Genomic DNA, 21,974 nt, shown 5'->3' with positions numbered 1-21,974 from the left:
AAATGATCCCAAGACTACAAATAAGCAGCTCGAGTCAAAATAATAAATCTAAGTTAAAAGCACATACCGTTTTAGAAAGCTCACTTCCAGATTCCATAATGCGCAAACATAAAGGGATAATTTCTGTTGTCAGTAAGAAGTTGATTACCTCTTGCTCATCTGTTTTCACCAAGGCCCCTAAAGAAAATATAGAGAAACAAAACACTGAATAAAGGTTTCCAGGTAAATTAAATTTGTATTGATTGCAAGTGAGTTGTGGAATTTAAATAACACTTTATGTTAGGGAATCAGGTTCACATCTACGTAAAAGGAGAGGAACATGGATTGGAGGTGCAGCTCTAGAAGTACTTGAGCAAAAAAGCCTAGGATCAATGTATTAGACCAGGCTGCCACAATAAATTATCAAAGTTACGTGACTAAAATGATTTTTCCCCCTAGTCCTGGGGCTTGCCTCAGTACCTGGGCACTCTCCCTCAGCTTCTTTTGCCCAAGGCTAGCACTCTATTGCTTGAGCCACAGTACCACTTGGAGCTTTTTCTGTTTATGTGGTACTGAGGAAGTGAACCCAGGGCTTCATACATGCAAGGTGAGTATTCTACTACTAAGCCACATTCCCAATCCTATATATATTTATACAGTTCTGGATGCTGGAAGTCAGATCAAGTATTTATGTAAAGGGGTTTTGGTAGGGCTATCTTCCTGGCATGCAGAAGTCCATCTTTTTTTTTTTTTTTTTTTTGCCAGTCCTGGGCTTAAGGGTCTGAGCACTGTCCTTGGATTTTTCTTAAGGCTAGAGCTCTACCCCTTGAGCCTCAGCGCCTCCGGCTTTTTCTAAGTATGTGGTACCAAGGAATCGAACCCGGGTCTTCGTGCATGCTAGGTGAGTACGATACCACTAGGCCACACTCTTGGCACCATTATTATTGTTGTTATTGTTATTTTGCCAGTACTGGAGCTTGAACTCAGGGCCTGAGCACTGTCCTTAGGCTTTCTCAAGGCTAGAACTTAACACTTGAGCCACGGCACTTCTGGACTTTTCTATGTATCTGGTACTGAGGAATTGAACCTGGGTCTTCATGCATGATAGGCAAGCACACTACCACTAGGCCAAACTCCTGGCTCTCATTTTTTTTTTTTTTAAAGGAAAAAAACCCCTCAGCACAGTGGTTAAGGTCTTGCCTAACACCAAACAAACAAAACACTGAGCAGTCTAGAAAAAGAAATTTTGCAACCTGAAAGTGTACAGTAAAATCACGTTGTGAAAAATGGAATGTTTTTCCTCTAAGGAGTAACTGGGATAAAGCAGGAACTTCTCCCTATCTGATTAGTATTTTAGACATGCTAGTCAGTGCACTAAACTGTGACAATAAATTTGCTTTACAGGGCTGGGAGTTTGGCCTAGTGGTAGAGTGTTTGCCAAGCATGCACAATGACGTGGGTTCAATTCCTTGGTACCACATACATAGAAAAAGCTGGAAGGGCTGGGAATTTAGCCTAGTGATAGAATGCTTGCCTAGCATGCACAAAGACCCAGGTTCGATTCCTCGGTATCATATACATAGGGGAAAAAAAAAAGCCAGAAGTGTTGTGGCTCAAATTGTAGAGCTCTAGCCTTGAGAAGTCTAAGGAGAGGGCTCAGGCCCTGAGTTCAAGCCGCAAGACTGGGAGGGAAAAAAAAAAAAAAAAAGAAAGCAAAAGCTGGAAGTAGTGCTGTGGCTCAAGGCTCAAGTGGTAGACGTTAGCCTTGAGAAAGCCCAAGGATAGTGTTCAAGTCATGAGTTCAAGCCCTAGGACTGGCAAAAAAAAAAAAAAAAAAGAGACCAGGAGTTTGGCCTAGTGCTACCAACTAGTGCTTGCCTACCATGCACCAAGATCCAGTTTCTACTAGGTATGTCCATATAAATCCGGGGTCTGGTAGTTCATGCTTGTAATCCTAGTTACTCAGCAGGCTGAGATCTGAGGATCAAGGTTCAAAACCAGCCCTAGGCAGGGAAGTACTGGGACTTGAACTCAATGTCTCAAGTTCTCACTCAGCTTTTTCCTTCAAGGGTGATGCTTTTCCAATTTAGCCATACTCTCATTTCTGTCTTTTTCTGGTTAATTTATGATGAATCTCAGCGATGTTTCTCCCTGAGGTTATCTTTGAATCTTGCATTCTGAAAATCTGGGATTTATAGGTATGAACTACCAGTGTCCTGCTTGGAGAACAGTTAGACAATACTGATTCATTGATTAAGGCAACAAACATTGCATTTTTATTTTTATTTTTTTGAAGCTAGTCCAGGGGCTTGAACTCAAGAGCTTTGGCACTGTCCTTGAGCTTTCTCAAGGCTAATATTCTACTACATGAGCCAGAACACCACTTCTGGCTTTTTCTCTGTATGTGGTACCAAGGAGTTGAACAGGGCTTCATGCATACTAGGCAAACACTCTACCACTAGGCCATACTCATGGTCTAAACACTGTATTTTTCAAATTCACTTGGTTCTTTTTTTTTTTAGGGCATCGGGAGGTCAGTTGTGGGGCTTGAATTCTGGGCCTGGGCACTATCCCTGAGCTCTTCACTTCAGCTCAAGGCTAGTGCTCTACCACTTGGGTCACAGCCCCATGGAAGACAATAAACAAACAAACAAATTAAAAAAAAAAAACAACTGATGACCAGGCATGATGATACATATCTATAATCTCAATACTTGAAAAAATAAAGGCAGAAAAGTCATAAATTTGTGGTCAACCTAGGGTACATAGTAAAAAAATAAATTGTTTCACCTTACTTGTTAACTTTTTTTTTTTGGCCAGTTAGTCGTGGGGCTTGAACTCAAGGCCTGGGCACTATCCTTGAGCTTTCCTCAAGGCTAGTGCTCCACCACTTGAGCCAGCACCACTTCTGACTTTTTTCATTTCTTTTCTTTTTGTGGGTCAGGGGGCTTGAACTTGGCTAGGGTGCTGTCCCTGAGCTCTTCTGCTCAAGGCTATCGCCCTACCCTGGAGCCAAGCCCCACTTCCTGTTTTCTAGAGGTTAATTGGAGATGAGTCTCAGGTCCTTTGATGCCTGGGCGGGCTTTGAAGCTTGATCCTCAGATCTCAGCCTGCTGAGTAGCTAGGATTACAGGAGTGAGTCACCACGTCTGGCTTACTTCCAGCTTTTCTATATATGTGGTACCAAGAAATCAAACCCGGGTCTTCATGCATGCTAGGCAAGCATTCTAACACTAGGCCAAACTTCTGGCCCCTGGGACACCTTTTGTTCAAGGCTAGTACTGCCACTTGAGCCACAGCACCAGTGCCACTTCCAGTTTATTCAGTATATGTGGTACCCAAGAAATTGAACCCAGGGCTTCATGCATGCGAGGTAAACAAACAACCACTAGGCCACTCCCAGCCCTACTTGTTCTTTTTTTGTGCTGCTACTCCTGGGTCTTGAACTCTGGGCCTTGTGCTCTCATTTGGCTTTTCTGTTCATGGTTGGTACTCTACCAGCTGAATCATACCTTCAATCCAGGTTTTTGGTGGTTAATTGGTGATTTTTTTTTTTTTTTTTTTTTGTGATAGTCTTGTTGACTAGACTCTGGCTAGCTTCTTGAGTATTTAAGATTATAGCCATGACATTTACCCAAATGTCCATAAACAAGTATATACTAAAGCCACTAGCACAACAATGTTCACTGCAGCATTATTTACCACAGCAAAGATATGGAACCAACCCAGATACCCTTAAGTAAGTGATCTGATCAAGAAGATGTGGTACTTATACACAATGGAATTCTATGCTGCCATTAGAAAGAATGACATTATCCCATTTGTAAGGAAATGGAAAGACTTGGAAAAAATCATATTAAGTGAAGTAAGCTGGACCCAAATAACATAGGCTCAATGGTTTCCCTCATTTGTAATAATTAGTACACATCTAGGATTCTTCTAGCAGAGGACCAATAGCTCAAAACCTAGGTACATAAGATCATGAGATCAAATGAAAGGAACTCCAGGATATGGAAACAAGAGCTTTATCTTGTATGATTGTTGTTCTTAATGTACTATGTTATTTCTCTTCTCTTTATTTGTGACTATGGTTAATCTCATGTTGTTATGGTATCTGACTTTATTACTTGGTATATTATATATATGGTTATTTGTTTATTTGAAATAGGAAAGGGAAGGGGGGTAAACAAGATGATTGGGAGGGGTGGGGAGGAGGAAAATAGGGCTAAAAACATGAGAGGGGGTATCAATGTGTGAGCAGTAATGCACCTATTACCTGATAAATGTAACTGTAACCCATACATTATCCTGACAATAAAAAACAAAAAACGTTATAGCCATGAGTCATTAGCTCCCAGTTCAGTTGTCAATTTGTGTGTGTGCATGTTTAAACTGGGCTTGAATTCATGGTGTGAGCAGTGCCCCTGACCTATTTTTTTTTTTTTTTAACTTTTGCTCAAGACTAGCACTCTACCACATGAGCAACAGCTCTATCTACAGCTTTTTGGTGGTTAACTAGAGATAAGAATCTATTGAACTTTCTTGTCTGGGCTAGCTTTAAACTATAATCTTCAGATTTCAACCTCTGGAGTGTCTAGAATTACAAGTGTGAATTACTAAAAGTAGCTACTCACTAATTTTTTTTTTTCTTTGCCAGTCTGGGGTTTAAACATAGGGCCTGAGCACTATCCTTGGGCTTTCTCAAGGCTAGAGTTCTGCCACTTGAGCAACAGCACCACTTCCAGCTTTTTCTCTGTAGGTGGTACTGAGGAATTACGCTGGTCTCAGGTTCTTTTAATTGGAGATAAGAGTCTCAGGTTCTTTTGTGCCCAGGCTGGCTTTGAACCTTGATCCTCAAATCTCAGCCTCCTGAGTAGCTAGGATTATAAGTGTGAGCCACCATGCTTGGCCATTTCTGGCTTTTTCCATGTATGTGGCACTGAGGAATCAAATCTGAGTCTAGGCAAGCAATCTACCACTAGGTTAAACCCCTAGCCCAAGCTGTCCATTTTTTTTTTTTTTGCCAGTCCTGGGCTTGAACTTAGGGCCTAGGCACTATCCCTGGACACCTTTTGCTCAAGGTTAGCACTCTGCCACTTGAGCCACAGTACCACTTCTGGCTTTTTCTGTGTATGTGGTTCTGGGGAATGGAACCCAGGGCTTTGTGCATGCTAGGCGAGCACTAGGTCATATTCCCAGCCCCAAGTTGTCAATTTTTAAGCACAGTTGTTAGCAGAATTTCTCTATTCTTTCTTTTTCTTTTTCTTGTCAGTCCTGGGCTTGAGCTAAGGGCCTGAGCACTGTCCTTGGACTTTCTCAAGGTTAGAGCTCTGCCACTTGAGCCTCAGCACGACTTCCAGCTTTTTTCTATGCATGTGGTACCAAGGAATTGAACCCGGGTCTTCATGCGTGCTAGGCAAGCACTCTACCACTAGGCCAAACTCCTGGCCTCCTCTATTCTTTTAGTGCTAGTAGAATCTGTAACAATGGACCCTCTTTCATTCCTGCTTGTAGTTTGCACTTTTTTCCCCTTCTACATTGTTAAGTCTGTTCAAAATTTACAAATTTTATTGACTTTTTCCCTATAGCAACTTTTAGTTCCTTCCTTTCTTTCATTTGAAATGTATCATGTGATGGTTATTCTTTAAAAGTAGAACAAAGTAAGAATTAGATATAGTAGCTCATGCTCATAATCCCAGCACTAGGGAAGGAGGTTAAGATTGGAGTATTGTGAGTTGTAGGCTACTCCAGGCTACATAATGGGTCCTGTCAAGAAAAACAAAATAATGTCCAATAACCAAGATAATGTAGCATAAACTATATTTGAGAAATACATCTTAGCACTTAGCCATTTTTCCCCCCCTTTTGCCAGTCCTGGGTTTGAGCTCAGGGCCTGAGTACTGTCCTTGGACTTTCTCAAGGCTAGTGCTCTACCACTTGAGCCTCAGCACCACTTCTGGCTTTTTTCTATGTACGTGGTACCAAGGAATCGAACTCAGGTCCTCATGCACGGTAGGCAAGCACTCTACCACTAGACCAAACTCCCGGCCACATTTAGCCAATTTAAAAATTATATTTCCTAATTCATAGTTTATAATCACAGGTACTGATTACAGTTTGAATTTGAAAATAATCTAACAAAATAAACGTTTGTGTGTCTAATCAATATTCTTTTTAGTCTGCTTCTAAGCAGAAACTATAAGCCTTGAGGAAAGAAGGGTGATTTGGAAATAAACTGTGTGTGTATTGGCTTGATTTCAGGATCTTGAACTTGTTAGTCAGGTAGTCAACATCTTAAAATACACCTTTGCTTTGGTTAATTATTTGAATAGAGCCTCAATGTTTTCCCTGGCTGGCCTCGACCTGGATCTTCCTCATAGCTAGGATGACAGACATGTACCACCACATCAAACTACTGGTGGAAATAGGTCTTGTCAGCTTTTTGCCTAGCTAGGATTCAAGTCATGGTACTCCTGATTTTCTGTGTCCTGAGTAGCTGAGATCACAGGTGTGTACCATCACATATGGCTTCAAATGCTTTTGTTTGTTGTTTTGTCACTCTGAGCTGGGGAAGTGTCCGGAGCTCTTCAGCTAAAGGTAGTGCCCTACCACTTTGAATTACAACTCCAATTCTGGTTTTCTGGTTAACTAGAGGTAAGAGTCTCATGGACTGCTGTGCCTGGGCTGGCTTTGAACTGCAATCCCCAGACCTCAGCCTCCTGAGTAGTTAAGGATTACAGGTGAGTTCCATCAGCATCTGGGTATATTATATTTTTGTAAGACCAAAGATAGATCTTTATCCAGCAGCCAGAGATCTGAAATAACTATTTCCTTTCCATTTTTTTTTGTCTATTGGGGGGCTTGAACTCAGGGTGAAGTCTCTGACTCTGAGATCTTTTGCTTAGGGCTAGTGCTGTACCATTTTGAACCACAGCTCCACTTGAACCCTGGGATTGGGTGCTGTCCCTGAGCTCTTCAACTCAAGACTAGCACTCTACCACTTGAAGCACAGTGACACTTCTAGTTTTCTGGTGTTTATTTGGATACTAAGTCTCATCAACTTTTGTGCTGGGGCTGACTTTGAACTGCGATCCTCGGATCTCAGCCTCCTCAGTAGCAAGGATTACAGGTGTGAGCCCAACTTCTACTTTTAGTTTTTGAGTGGTTAATTTTCTGCTTGGGCTGGCTTCAAATGGTAATCCTTGATCTCAGCTAGGGTTCAGGCATGAGCCACCAGCACCTAGCCTAATTATTTTCCTGAGTGAAATGTATTTCATATGTATCTTTTATATTAAATGTATATACATTAATTTGAGCATAAAAAACTTTAATTGGATGACGTAGCGGATGGTATATCCTTAAATAGAGAAAAACTGGGAAGTTCAGAAGTGAGAAGACTTTCTTTCTTTCTTTTATTTATTTTGTGGGTCATGGGGCTTGGACTTAGCCTGGGCGCTATCCCTAAGATCTTCAGCTCAAGGCTACTACTCTAACCCTGGGCCTGGGCATTGTCCCAAAGCTTTTCAGCTCAAGACTACCACCCTATCCTGGAGCCAGGCCCACCTCCCATTTTCTAGCAGTTAATTGGAGATAAGAGTCTCAGGTCCTTTTGTGCCCAGGCTGGCTTTGAACCTTGGTCCTCAGATCTCAGCCTCCTGAGTAGCTAGGATTACAGGCATGAGCAACTACTGGTGAGAATGATCTTAAAGAATAAAGTCCAAATTTAAATTTTTGTTCCTGTAATATTGTTTTGAATAAAGTTCTTATCTTTACTCTCCCAACTTATATATAAACTGAACTGAATCCTAAATATTGATTCCCATAGCCTGCTAACATTTAGAATGGTGCTTTTAAGAGTAACTATGTTTTTTTGTTTTGTTTCTGGGTTCTTTTGGGTAGGTCATGGGACTTGAACTCTGGGCCCTGGGTGCTGTCCTGTAGCTCTTCAGCTCAAGGGTACTGCCCTACTCCTGAGCCATAACACCACTTCCAGTTTTCTGGTCTCTCAGACCTTAATGTCCGGGCTGGCTTTAAACCGTGATCCTCAGATCTCAGCCTCCGGAGTAGCTAAGATTACAGGCCTGAGTTACTGGCACCAGGCAAGAGTTACTGTTTTTAGTAACTTATTGTATTAGTGAATGAGAAAACTTCAAAGATAAAAACAAAGAAAAACAAATAATGCCCAGCTGAAATTACTACTGTGAATTACAATTTCAGGCTTGTAAAAAACAAAGAAACAAGGGAGCTTGGCCTACTGATAGAGTGCCCACCTAGCATGCACGAAGGCCCAGGTCCAATTCTTTGGTACCACATACATAGAAAAAGCCAGAAATTATGCTGTGGGTCAAGTGGTAGAGTGCTAGCCTTGAGAAAGCTCAAGGACAGTGTTCAGGCCCTGAGTTCAAGCCTTAGGACTGGCAAAAACAAAAACAAAACAAACAAACAAAAATACCCCCGCAAAACAGTTAATAACTTACCAATAACTCCAAGGCTAGTGAGCCGAAGATACTCAAAGGGACGTGTTTTGCTAACCGTGTGCAAAAAGGGATACAAAAAAAGTGGGATGTGTGCTGCAAGAAAAGCTGACCTGGAAGAAAGAGAGAAAAAAAGGCACTTTCAAAGTACAGGGTTAATTTCTAAGTATCCTGAACATTCAAATTTTCAAGTAATTCTTTTTTTTTTTTTTTTTGTGGTCATGGGGCTTGAACTCTGAGCCTGGGCATTGTCCTTGAGCTCTTTGGTTGGTTACAGCCCCACTTCCCCTTTTCTAGTGATTAATTGCAGATAAGAGTCTCATGGTCTTTAGTGCCTGGGTTGGCTTTGAACCTTGATCCTCAGATCTCAGGCTCCTGAGTAGCTAGGATTATAGGCCAGTGCTACCACGCCCAGCTTACACTGCTTTTTAAATGTTTATTTGTAGAAGAAGCTCTCATTTTATTTGCTTTTATTCATTCATTCATTCATCTTTGTTAGTCCTGGGGTTCAGGGCCTGAGCTTTCTCAAGGCTAGAGTTCTACCACTTCAGCCAAAGCACCATTTTCCAGCTTTTTTTTTTTTTTTTTTTTTTTTTATGTATGTGGTACTGAGGAATCGAATTCCGTGTCTTTGTATATATTAGGCAAGCACTTTACCACTAGGCCAAACTCATTTTATATTTAGGCTTCTATTACTGCTATGGAACAGTAATAGTATAATTAAGCAGTATTTTTTGCTTTCTTTTCTTTTCCTGCCAGTCCCAGAGCTTGAACTCAGGGCCTAAGCACTGTCTTTGTGCTTTCTCAAGGCTAGCATGTGGTACTCAGGAATTGAACCTGAGTCTTTGTGCATGCTAGACAACATTCTACCAGCTCACATAGGAACAGTCTTATAATACTGAACTCACTAAACTGATAAGAAAAAAAAAAAACACCTCATTGCTATGACTGGGTAAAAACAAAGAGTACCAAGACAGACAGATACACATACACATAATACTACTGTCCCTCTTCTCATACTCAGCAATATTCATATTCAATAAAACATTCTTCTACCAATTCACTCAATGCATTTACCTGGTTTCTGGGTGTGATGCCACACACTGCAATAATGCCAGAGCATTACAAACTCTGTTGGATTGGTGTGCTGTCAAGGTAGGTGGGTTGATAGATGGATAAATATTTACAATTTCCTGAAAAATAGCAGTTAGCAGCATTAAGTAATTGTACAGAAGAAAAACACACACACAAAAAAACCCAAAAACTCATTTCCTGAAAGAACTGAACCATCTAAAAGGGAACAGAGATAAAACTCATTCCTTTGATCACAAAGATAACCAACTAGCTACAATATGCTACTTAATATTCTTAGGGTTGCCTGGCATCAGTGGCTCACACCTACAATCCTAGCTACTTAGGAAATTGAGATCTGAGGATCCTGGCTCAAGGCCAGCCTGGGCAGAAAAGTCCCCTGAGACTCTTATCACCAATCAACTACTAAAACTGCAAGGGGCAAGGTAGATCAAATGGTAGAGTGCTACCCTGGAGCACAAAGAGACTAAGACAGTGTCCAGGTCCCAGGACCAGTCCTCCTCCCCTCCCCCCAAAATAAATAAATAAATAAATAAAGGGGTCAGGAGTGTGGTCTAGTGGTAGAGTGCTTGCCTCGCATGCATGAAGGCCTGGGTTTGATTCTCTAGAACCACATACACAGAAAAAGCCAGAAGTGTTGTTCTGGCTCAAGTGGCAGAGTGCTAGCCTTGAGCAAAAGGTGTCCAAGGATGTGGAGTGGTGGCTCACATCTGTAATACTAGCTACTCAAGAGGCCAGGATCTGAGGATCAAGGTATAAGCCAGCCCAGGCACAAAAGGACCTGAGACTCTTATCTCCAATTAACCTCTAGAAAATGGGAAGTGGGGCTTGGCTCAAGGGTAGGGAGGTAGCCTTGAGCTGAAGAGCTCAGCAACAAACAAACAGCAAACACAAACAAACACCAGACATGGGACAAACCACTCAAACATTCGCAGGCCCAGGAGTAGGGTGCAGGCCTAGGAGCAGGACAGTAGCCTTGAGCTGAAGAGCTCGGGACAGTGCCTAGGCCCAGGGGTAGGGCTGTAGCTTTGAGCTGAAGATGAGCTCAGGGACAGCACCCAGACTGAGTTCAAGCCCCATGACCCACAAAATGAATGAATGAATGAATGAATGTGTTCAAAGACAGTGCTCAAGCCCCAAGTTCAAGCCCCACTGGCAAAAACAAATGAACAAACAAACAATCAAGTCTCAGGATGGGAGCACGGCCTAGTGGTGGAGTGCTTGCCTAGTATGCAGGAAGCCCTGGGTTCAATTACCCAGAACCACATACTAAGAAAAAGCTGGAAGTGGAGCTGTATGGCTCAAGTGGCAGACATTAGCCTTAAGCAACAAGTGTCCAAGGACAGTGCCCAGGCTCTGAGTTCAAGCCCAAGGACTGGCAAAAAATTTAAAAAAAAATCAAGTTTCACAATTTCCTGCCTGGGGCTGGCTTCAAACAGAGATTCTCACATCTCAGCCTCCTGAGTAGCTAGGATTACAGGCATGAGCCAGTAGTGCCTAGCCCATTCATTTTCATCACAAAACTTTCATGCAAAATATTTCCATAACTGGCATTTTCTCCAAGATGGTGCTGAAAGAAACGAAGGGAGCTCCTGCCCCTACAAAAGCTGAAGCCAAGGAAAAGGCTTTGAAGGCCAAGAAGGCAGTGCTGAAAGGGGTCCACAGCCAGAAAAAGAAGATATGTACTTCACCCACCTTCCAGCAGCCCAAGACACTGTGGCTCCAGAGACAGCCCAAATATCCTCAGACGAGTGCTCAGAGGAGAAACAAGCTTGACCACTATGCAATTATCAAGTTCCCCCTGACCACTGAGCCAGCCATGAAGAAGATAGAAGACAATAACACAACTGTGTTCATTGTGGATGTCAAAGCCAACAAGCATCAAATCAAACAGGTCATGAAGAAGCTCTATGACATGGATGTGGCCAATACCCTGATCAGGCCTGATGGAGAGAAGAAGGCATATGTTCGACTGGCTCCTGATTATGATGCTTTAGATGTTGTCAACAAGACTGGAATCATCTGGGCAGGGAGTTTGGCCTAGTGGTAGAGTGCCTAGCATGCACGAAGACACAGGTTCCATTCCTCGGTACCACATACATAGAAAAAAGCTGGAAATGGTGCTATGGCTCAAGTGGTAAAGCTCTAGCCCAAGGACAGCACTCAGGTCTTGAGTTCAAGCTCCAGGACTGGTATAAATAAATAATAAATAAATAAAATTAAAAAATAAAATTGGAGGGCTGGGGGTTTAGCCTAGTGGTAGAGGGCTTGCCTAGCATGCATGAGGACCCGGGTTCGATTCCTTGGTACCACATACATTGAAAAAAGTCAGAAATGAAAAAAAAAAAAAAAAAAAAGTCAGAAATGGTGCTGTGGCTCAAGTGATAGAGCTCTACCCTTGAGAAAGTACAAGGACAGTGCTCAGGCCCTGAGTTCAAGCCCAGGATTGGCAAATAAAAGAAAAAAAAATGGAATCATCTAAAAACTGCATCCAGCTGGCTAATTATAAATATACATTTCTTTCCCACTAAAACACATTTCCATAACTGGCAAAGATGGGATAAATATGTGTGGGGGAGATGATGGAATGAGTGAATCACCAATATAAATAAAAATGTTCCCAAATACTAACAATTAACTACATGGATTAGGGGGTATAAATCTAGTAATTAGGAGTCAGGTGCTCATGGTTCACACTTGTAAACCTAAGCTACTCAGGAGGTTAAGATCTGAGGATCATGATTTGAAGCTAACCCAGGCAGAAAAATTCAATCAGACTCATCTCCCAACTTACTAGCGAAAGTTTAGAAGTAGGGCCATAGGGCAGATGGCAAAGTAACAGCCTTGAACAGAAAAGGCCTTGCAAGAGTGTCAGGCCATTCGTTTAAGCCCTAGTACTAGTAAGCAAGAAAGCAAGCAAGCAAGCAAGCACGCACGCACGCACGCACACAAAACACCTTTAAAAAATTAGGAATATGGGGCAACACTTCGAGAAATGCATATTCCACTACTTAAATATATGGAGATTGTATTTTTAAACCATTCCTCACCAATAAACCACTTCACCTGAACCAAATTTCAGTTACTTCCCCCCCACCCAGTCCTGGGGCTTGAACTCAGCCTGAGCAATGTCTTTGGACCTTCTCAAGGCTAGAGCTCTACCACTTGAGCCACAGCACCACTTCGGCTTTTTCTGTGTATGTGGTACCGAGGACTCCAACCTGGGTCCTCATGCATGCTAGGCAAGCACTCTACCACTAGGCCAAACTGCTGGCCCCATTCTTCTTCTTCTTTTTTAATCAGCTGTGAGGCTTGAACTCAGAGTTATCCCTGAACTCATTTGTTCAAGGCTAGTGCTCTACAACTTTGAGTCACAGCTCCACTTCTGGTTTTCTGGTGGTTAATTGGAGGTGAAGAGTCTCATGGACTTTTCTGCCTGGGTTGGCTTTGAACCTTGATCCCTAGATCTCAGCCTGCTGAGTAGCCAGGATCATAGATATAAGCCACCCTTACCTGACTCAGTTACTTGCTATATAAATATATCTATCTTTAACCTTAAAGCTGTTATATCTTACCCCATACTGACTAAACTTCATCTCTTGAGTAGGATTCAAGAATCTACATTTGAATTACTACAATAGACTTTCCTAAAATAGGTTCTTCCAGAGAGAATGAGGGAAGGTGTGACACTGTCCAAAATGAAATGGACTCTTTAACTGACTTATGTAACTGTAACCCCTTGGTACATCACCTTTGTAAAAATAATAGTAAACAACAACAACCACAAAACCCAGGTTCGGGGCCAGTAGTTTGGCCGAGTGGTAGAGTGCTTGCGTTAGCATGCATGAGCCTGGGTTCAATGCCTCGGTACCACATACACAGAAAAAGCTGGAAGTGGTGCTGTGGCTCAAGTGGTAGAGCTCTAGCCTTGAGAAAGCCTAAAAACAGTACTCAGGCCCTGAGTTCAAGCCCCTGGACTGGGAAAAAAATAAATAAAGTAAGTCCAGGTTCTTGCAAATACAATGTTTAAGTATCATCCTCCTAAAGTCTTCAAAATAATTTGATTGAAAGTAGAAGAAAGCAAAAGTGTGACAAAGATAACTGAATGACACAGGATACCCCCCTCCCCAAGCCAAACTTACTTGTAAAAGTGCTGCAATAGTACCAAATGAATGCCACAGCATGGGTGCAAGGTCAGGGACAGATTCTCGCTTCTTGCTTAGCTCCAGTAAAGCATTCTCTCTTGTCTCAGGACTGGACAGCTCATTGATCCACTGATAGATCTTTTCTCTATCCACTTGAGCCAGTGCAGTAGGCACAGGCTTCAGGAGAAAGCAGAAAATTTGAGTTTGTTAAGATTAAAACAAGTCTTAATAGTGCTTATTCCCTTCCTCCCCCCACAATCTATCACCAGTCCTAGGGCTTGAATTCTAGGTCTGGGCACTGGCCCTGAGCTTTTGTGCTCAAGGCTAGGGCTCTACTACTTGAGTCACACATCTACTTCTATTTTTTTTTTTCCTGGTTAACTGGAGCTAAGTTCCACAGACACTCCTACAGTGATTCTCAGATCTTGGCCTTCTGAGTAGCTAGGATTACAGGCTATGCTATCAGTGTCCAGCTAATAGAGCTATTCTTTAGAGAATATATTGGTCATAAATATCAGAGGAGCTTTTCTGAATATATACATTTGGTATAAAGTAATGTGTTTGGCAATTAATAAATAAATATATGTTTAGGAATTTATCCTGTATGCTTGAACTGTACTGAACCCAAGTATGCTTGGGCTGTATAGAAAACTAAGAAATATCAATAAGAGATAGGATAAATATATCTCAGTACATCTTTATAATGGAATTCTATGTAGTACTTTATCTCTTTTTAAAACCTTTTTTCTATATACAATCATATGTAGATACTAAATTAAAAACTGGAAAGAAAGCAGAACAGCATATATACTATGCTTCCATTGATATATATACATACTCATATATTTATATATTTGATTTATAGAAGGACACCTAAGTAAGCAGCAGGCAATCGTTATGTATGGGAGCTTTACATATTATATACAATAAAACTTTTTTTTGTCAGTTGTGGGACTTGAACTTGGGGCCTGGGCATTGTCCCTGAGCTCTTCAGCTCAAGGCTACCACCTTATCCCTTGAGATAAGAGTCTTATGGACTTTTTATTGCCCAGGCTGGCTTTGAACCACAATCCTCAGATCTCAGTCTCCTGGGTAGCTAGGATTACAGGCATGAACCACAGCGCTCCGCTTATAGTAAAACATTCTTCATGTAACAATTTGTTTAACAGTATGCATCTCCTTCCAGTGTTGGTTCCTCCTTACTAACTCTGATATCTCTTCCATGGAACAAATTCCAAAATATGGAAAAACTTCCCCCAAAATGCAAAGAACCCTGGGTTTGATTTCTTGGTACCACATACACAGAAAAAGCTGCAAGTGGTGCTGTGGCTCAAGTGGCAGGGCACTAGACTTGAGCAAAAAGTGTCCAAGGATAGTGCACAGGCACTGAGTTCAAATCCCAGGACTGGCAAAAAACAAAAACCTTGCATTCACTACTATGCTGAAAATCCAAACATTCCCTCTATTTTTCTTTTCTTTTTTTTTTTTTTTCTGCCGGTCATGGGACTCTGGGCCTGGGTGTTGTCCCTGAGCTCTTTAGCTCAAGGTTATTGCTCTACCACTTGAGCACAGCACCACTTCTGGCTTTTTCCCCCTGTGTATGTGGTAAAGAGGAATCAAACCCAGGGCTCTGTGTGGGCTAGGCAAGCACTCTATCATTATTAGGCCATACTCCTGGCCTGATTTTGTTTCTTAATTAGCCTTATCTAGGAAATAAAATGGTAGACTAGAAAAAAAGATAAATTTTACCTTAATTCACATTCTTTCTTTGATGGTACAAGTCCTAGAGCTTGAACTCAAGGCCTGGGCTCTGTCTCTGAGCTTCTTTGTACAAGGTCAGCATTATACCACTTGAACTAAAGCTCTACTTCTGACTTTTTTGGTAGTTTAGTGGAGGAAAGATTCTCATGGACTTTCCTGCTTAGGGTGGCTCTGAACTGTAATCCTCAGATCTCAGCCTTTTGGTAACTAGGATTATAGGCATGAGCCACTAGTACTGAGCTCTTAACTTACATTTAATTTTATTTGTTTAGTTTTAAATTTATTTATTATTATTATAAAGATGATATACAGAAGAATTACGGTTACATGAATTAGGTAATGAGTATATTTCTTTTTGGACAATGTTATTCCTTCTCTCCCTCTCTGTTTCTCCTATTTGTCCCCACCACAAGTTGTATAGTTCATTTTGCAGATAACTATCTAGTGAGTACCATTGTTACATTTGTTCACCTTTTGCCCCCTTTACTATGACTTCCCCAAAGACAGATTAAAAAAAAAAAAAAAGACAAGAAAACAAAAAAAGCAACAAAGGAAAAAAAAAGGGAGGGGGGGGCTGAGAGTTTTTTGCCTAAGGGTAGAGTGATTGCCTAGAATGTATGAAGACCTTCCTCGGTACCACATACATAAAGCCAGAAGTGGTATTGTGGCTCAAGTGCTGGAGCACTACCCTTGGGAAAAAGCCCAAGGACAGTACTGAGGACCCTAGTTCAAGCCCCAGTAGTGGCAAAAATAAACAAAACAAACAAACAACAGAACCCTTTTTTCATTTCCTAGTGTTCATTTTTAAAAACTTTATATGATTTAGCTTAATTTTAAACTATAAATTTGTAACAAATTCAGAATTTCTATCCCTATGCCCAACATTCTCATATATAATTTTCTTCAAACCAGGAAGAATAAAAAGGCAGGTATTAGATTAAAAAGTCATTTATACTTGCAGATAACATTACTAATATACAGATGAATTACCTTGCTCAGTATACCCAGTTTTCAAATGGCATGTTCTGATGATTTTCTGAATACAAATTTCCACTATACCTTAGGGTGATAAACGATGACCTACCCATTACATAGATTGAAAGGGAAAAAACAGAACTGTTTTTGTGAGGAAGAGAATGAAATATAAGAAGGACTTAGAGATGGACTAATTTACTTTACTCAACCTGAATAATGGTCTTCTATAAATGGAAGCTTAATTATATGCTTTTAGTTTGATGCTTACTACTCCACTTGCCTCATAGAATGAAACACAAATTAGCTGACAGGACTGAAATATGCAGCTTATGTCTTCTTTTACAGTAATCTGCTAAAAGTTGTTTTGTAATTCCCACTAGTATTCAAGAATCAAATATCCTACAACAGTACGGTTGAAAGAGTAGAGCAATTCCCCTCTCTTCCAAAAAGTGTTCTTGAAACATGGCCCTCTTTATGTTGTTAGATAAGCTCCCCACTTAAAGACCACAGTATGTTTGGAAAGGTCAACGCTACCAGAAGAAAGAGTATGTTTATCTAGAGTAATATCCTAAAACATTTCAATGTCTTAAAAGCCAGGTACTGGAGGCTCATATCTACAATCCTAGCTACTCAAGAGGCTGAGATCTTAGTTCAAAGGTAGCCCAGGCAGGAAAGTTCAAAAGATTCATATCTTCAATTAGCCAGCAAAACCAAAAAACCAAAACAAACAAACAAAAAAACCCAAGTGAAACTGTGATAGAGCTCTAGCTTTAAGCTTTAAAAAAAAAAAAAAATGCAGGGAGAGTGCCCAGGCCCTGAGTTCAAGCCCTAATATGGCTGGCATTCATGCAACATATGTACATGTACACACACACACACTTGGGTTCCAAGGCTATGACTACATCCTCCAGAAATCCTCCAACTTGTAACTTCTTTGTGGATACTATAGTTTCCACGAAACTTTGGGTTTAAGAGAGGTAGCACTCTACCAGATGGGTGCTAATGTGGCCCCTTATTGGCATTAGCTTGGTGTTCTGTAACCGTTCAGTAAGAGTAGGGCAATTTAGTGCCTACCTGTGATTCTTCTTTTGTGCCATCCCTATTGAGTTTTATCACCAATTTAATAGCATTATAGAACTGAATACCAACCTATCAAGGGGTAACTACAATTACCTTTTAAGTAAAAATAGCAGTTAATACATATAGTGCTGACTTTGTCATACACTGTTCTAAATCCTTATCACCATCTTTATTTTACAGATGAGGAACTTAAGACATAGGGAAGTTATTTAAAACTTAAAGAGCAGGGCTGGGAGCGTAGCCTAGTGGTAGAGTGCTCGCCTCACATGCACAAAGCCCTGGGTTCCATTCCTCGGTACCACATACATAGAAAAAGTTGGAAGTGGTGCTGTGGCTCAAGTGATAGACTTCTAGCCTTGAGAAAGCCCAAGGACTGTGCTTAGGCCCTGAGTATAACCCTCAAAAACAAAATTCATCCATAGAGTTCCATTTCATGGGCCAACAGTTTGGCCTAGTGGTAGAGTCCTTGCCTAGCATGCATGAAAACCCAGGTTCAGATTCCTCAGTACCACAGATATAGAAAAGCTGGAAATGGTATTGTGGTTCAAGTGGTAGAGCATTAACTATGAGGAAAGCCCAAGGACAGTGTTCATGTCCTGAGTTCAGTCTCTAGGACTGGCCAAAAAAAAAAAAAAAGAGTTCTATTCAGATGTGGTACAACCCTTTAATTTCTGAGGCAGTGACTGACATAGATGTCAAGGAAGCAGCTAGAGCACATGCTGCCCTGTAGCAGACATGCAAATTCATGTAGTAGACATGACTTGCCTAATGAAGGATCATCTCTAAAACATTAACAATAGCTATGGACTGTGGGTGAGAGCAATAGTTAATTTTTTTTTTTTTGAGTTCAAGTCCCATGACCATAAAACAAAACAAAACAACAAAACTATCCAAGGACAGGCTTAGGTTCTGAGCTTAAGCCCTAGGACTGGCCAAAAATTAAAAAAAAAAAAAAAAAAGAGGGATTAACATAGGCAATTGTGGATAGGCATTGAGGAGGTAGCTCAACTTTTTATGTTTTATTCTCATCACTAGTCTAGTCAATAAATGATACAAAGGACCCTCTGAGAATTGCTGTGATTCAAACAGTGTAACAAGAGAAACTACATTTAAAAGTTTTTTTTGTCAGTTATGGGGTTTGAACTCAGCCAGATCTAGGCACTGGTCCTTTCTGAGCCACAGCTCCACTTTGGTTTTCTGGTGGTTAACTGGAGATGAGCCTCAGACTTTCCTGCCTGAACTGACTTTGAACAATGACCGTCATCTCAACCTCCTGAGTAGCTAGGATTATACGAGTGAGCCACCAGCGTCTTGGCTAAAAGTTCACATATATAGTTTTTGCTGGTATAGGGGCTTAAACTCAGCCCTGTTCTCAATTACTCAATCACAGCTGACACTCTACCATCTGTGCCACATCTTCAGCTCACAAACATTTAAATTTTTACTAGGCACTGATGGTTCATGCCTGTAATCCTAGCTACTTAGAGGACTGAGATCTGAGGAACAAGGTTCAAAGGCAGCCTAGGCAGAAAAGTATATGAAATTTTTATTTCCCAATTAACTTATCCAAAAGCTGGAAGTAGAGGTGTGGTTCAAGGAGTAGTGTTAGCAGTTAGTGTTAGTAAAAAAAAAAACTAAGAGACAGCAGATCTTGGAGCACAGTCTAATGGTAGAGTGCTTGCTTAGCATTCATGAAGCCCTGGGTTCGAGTCCTCAGGACCACATATACAGGAAAAGTGGAAATGGCCCAGTGGCTCAGGTGGCAGAGCTATAGCCTTGAGCAAAAAGTGTTCAAGCCCCAGGACTGGCAAAAAAAAAAAAAAAAGGCTAAGAGACAGCATTCTGGTTCTGAGTTCAAGCCCTAGTATGGGCGCAGAAAAAAAAATCAGTAATTTAATGTAAAGCATTGTAAATTTAATTGAAGAAATGAGTATTGAGTTCTATCAGTAATGAAATACCATTGTAATGGCTGTTCCAAAGATGCAGCAAGGAGCAACAAAGAATAGAAAGAATTAAGGGTAGAGTATAGATATAATTAGGTATAGAGTCTAGGCACACAAGAAAGAGTGGCTTATTAAAGTACAAACTCTGGAAAAGACTTGCTCAGATTTTGAGAGATCAACAAACCAATTTAGGAAGATTTTTCCTCATTTAGCTTGCCTGTCCTCTACCAGCAGCAACCCCGTCTTCCAGTTTACTCTTCTCAAATTACAGCTGAAACTTGGAAGAAGGAACAAAAAGCTAGGGAAATTTAAATCACCTAATTGAAAGCTATAAAGGACACCTTTTCATTTAGAATAATTACACTGTGAAACAAGGTGATAAGAGGCAGAGTATTACTGTCTCTGGAAATAGCAAATTGACAGGAATCAGATTTCAAGAAGCAACGTTTTCTATTGCTTAGTAACGCTCAGCTGGAATTTTCAATTTGTACATTTCACGTTATGGGTTTTTTTTCCTGATCTATTTAGTAATTATGTCATTTAGTCTGATATTGTAATTTCAGTACACTGAATCCTTCAATCACTTCTTGGTTGAATTTTTTTTATTTTTTTAAAGGAACTAGCCTTCTGCGGCAGGGGATTAAACGATCCTTTCCCCAATTGTGGCTGTGTAAGTTCGGTGGCCAAACTTCTTTCATCTTCAGCTTTTCAATCAGCAAAATAAGTTGGGTTACCTGTAGCTCCTACCTGTAAACCTAGCTACTCGGGTTCGAAGCTAGCCCTGGCAGACAAATCCAAGACTCTCATCCCCAATGAATCAGAATAAAGCTAGACCCTTGAAGTAGAAACGCACATGGATACATTTGGCTGGAGCTAAAGGAGTGACAACTACCGAGGCCGTACACGTGGGTAAGGACATCACACAGGGCCTTGGGGACCATGGCAAGGCGCCTCGACTACCTGAGAGCCACGGAAAGCCGTCGGATTACAATACCCGGTTCCTCTGTCTAGTTACAAGGCTGTCCTGGCAATGGGCGTTTAAAATGCGGAGACACGTGAAGTCCAATGTAATAACGATGCGGCTCTCGGGACTTGCCACCCCGCGAAGCAAGCGGCTTGGGCTTAGAACCCCAAGTCCTCCCCACGGCGATGTGCCGGGGCGGGGAGCTCGAGGAGCACGAGCCCCACCACACTGACCGTGGAATTCCCGTCACTGCGGCGGGCGCCCGGCACCCGGGCACACAACTGGCGCCCTCAAACTGTCGCTCGGCGCAATGAATCAATGAATGGCCGGCCGGAGCCGCGCAGGAGGCGCTCTGCGTGCGGGACCAGGCCTAGTGCTCCAGAGGGCAGTGGAATGCGCCGCCCGCCCGGGAGGACGCCCGGGAGGCCGTGAGAAGCACGGGCGGGGAGAGCGGGGACCGCCTCCGCCACGGCCGGCGGACGGTACCCAGGGCCACGGGCCTCGCAGGCTGGGGACAGAAATCGCTGCGCGCTCCGCCTGACAGGGACATCGGACAGGGCCGAAACGCCGGGCCGAGAGGGCCCAGACACTCACCGCAGCGGTTGCCAGGCTGTGCATGGTGGGAGCGGCCGCCACTCGTCTTCCTCAGCTGGGCGCGTCCGACCCCGCGACCCAGCTTCAGCGCCTCAGAAGCCGAAGAGGAGCCGCCATCCGCTTCGCTCCGCCCCCTTCGCAGACCTCTGACCTCTGACCCCTAGCTCCGCCCACACAGATTCCCGCCTCCAGTCCTCGGCCTAGTCAACTGGACAGCCCCCACAGTATTTTCCTGATCCTTCTTAAGATTCAGGACCAGAAGGACATTGACAACACATTGTCTGCACATTCCCCAGGAAAATCAAGCCGGCATCCCCATCCGGGGAAGCGTGAACTCTGACCTCCCCCCCAAAGGCCAGGGAAGGGCGGGAAAAATACCAACAGCCTTCAGAGGGCAAGGATTGCGCATGCCCAAAGGGCCTGAGGAAAACGGGAAATGGTGGGAGGTCGAAATTGGGCGAAGAGAAAAGTGCGCATGCGTACTATGGTCATGGCTGGGGCGGGGCTCTCTCGGGTTAATAGGCGTTCAGTGATGGGGCGGAGCGAAGGGAGGGAGGGGCGGTGCTTAGAGACTGGCGCGCACGCGCCTGGTGTGGTCGCGTCGTGTGTGCGTGCGTGCGTACGTATTTGCGTGTGATTACAGTTCCCGCCATCAGCCGCTCTCCCTGTCTTAGGGGAGTGAGCGACCTCGCTGCTTGGGACCGGCGTCTCTTCCTTTTTTTGTGTGTGTGTCCTCGGCTCCTCCTCTTCTTCGTGAACTCTGTGCTTCCAGCCGACTTGTCCCGGAGCTGCAGACCCTCCGGCTCAGGTAAGGTGGGCCTTGGCAGCCTCTGAATCGAGCCGTTTTCTCTACCCGCCCCTACCCCGTGCGGTCCGCCCACTCGGGCGTTCACTCTCTCGGAGTTGGCCGGCGGCCGCTCAAGCCCACCCAGACCCCTTGGGGCGCTGCCAGGGGCTCGCAGGTATT

At 42.7% G+C, this 21,974-nt stretch overlaps 2 protein-coding genes and 1 pseudogene across 7 annotated transcripts in view; 2 read left to right on the top strand and 1 right to left on the bottom strand.

Moving 5' to 3' along the window:
• The window catches only part of Cnot9 (CCR4-NOT transcription complex subunit 9), a 27,618-nt gene extending 6,100 nt beyond the window's left edge, over positions 1-21,518 (bottom strand). The window contains exons 1-5 of one of the 3 annotated variants that reach the window (XM_090354820.1): positions 21,008-21,518; positions 13,688-13,867; positions 9,531-9,646; positions 8,457-8,566; positions 68-177 (exon numbers count right to left, since the gene is read on the bottom strand). In XM_090354820.1, the coding sequence (XP_090210946.1) occupies positions 68-177; positions 8,457-8,566; positions 9,531-9,646; positions 13,688-13,867; positions 21,008-21,031 (540 nt within the window). In that variant the 5' untranslated portion in view covers positions 21,032-21,518. Of the gene's footprint in view, positions 1-67; positions 178-8,456; positions 8,567-9,530; positions 9,647-13,687; positions 13,868-20,409; positions 20,638-21,007 lie in introns of those variants that run through there. The other 2 variants (XM_090354818.1, XM_090354819.1) reach the window with 2 other exon arrangements.
• On the top strand, positions 11,110-11,542 carry LOC150048781 (large ribosomal subunit protein uL23 pseudogene; annotated as a pseudogene).
• Positions 21,347-21,974, top strand: part of Usp37 (ubiquitin specific peptidase 37) — a 77,140-nt gene continuing 76,512 nt past the window's right edge. For all 4 annotated transcript variants that reach the window (XM_090354813.1, XM_090354811.1, XM_090354812.1 and 1 more), the window contains exon 1: positions 21,347-21,815. The gene's annotated coding sequence lies outside the window, so the exon portion shown is untranslated. The remainder of the gene's footprint in view (positions 21,816-21,974) is intronic.

This window comes from Megascapheus bottae, chromosome 21, assembly GCF_031878675.1.
Source record: "Megascapheus bottae isolate mThoBot1 chromosome 21, mThoBot2.hap1, whole genome shotgun sequence".
In the NCBI taxonomy this organism is placed as follows: domain Eukaryota; kingdom Metazoa; phylum Chordata; class Mammalia; order Rodentia; family Geomyidae; genus Megascapheus; species Megascapheus bottae.
Note: the sequence above shows the minus strand (reverse complement) of the source record. Positions and strands in the feature narration are given on the sequence as shown.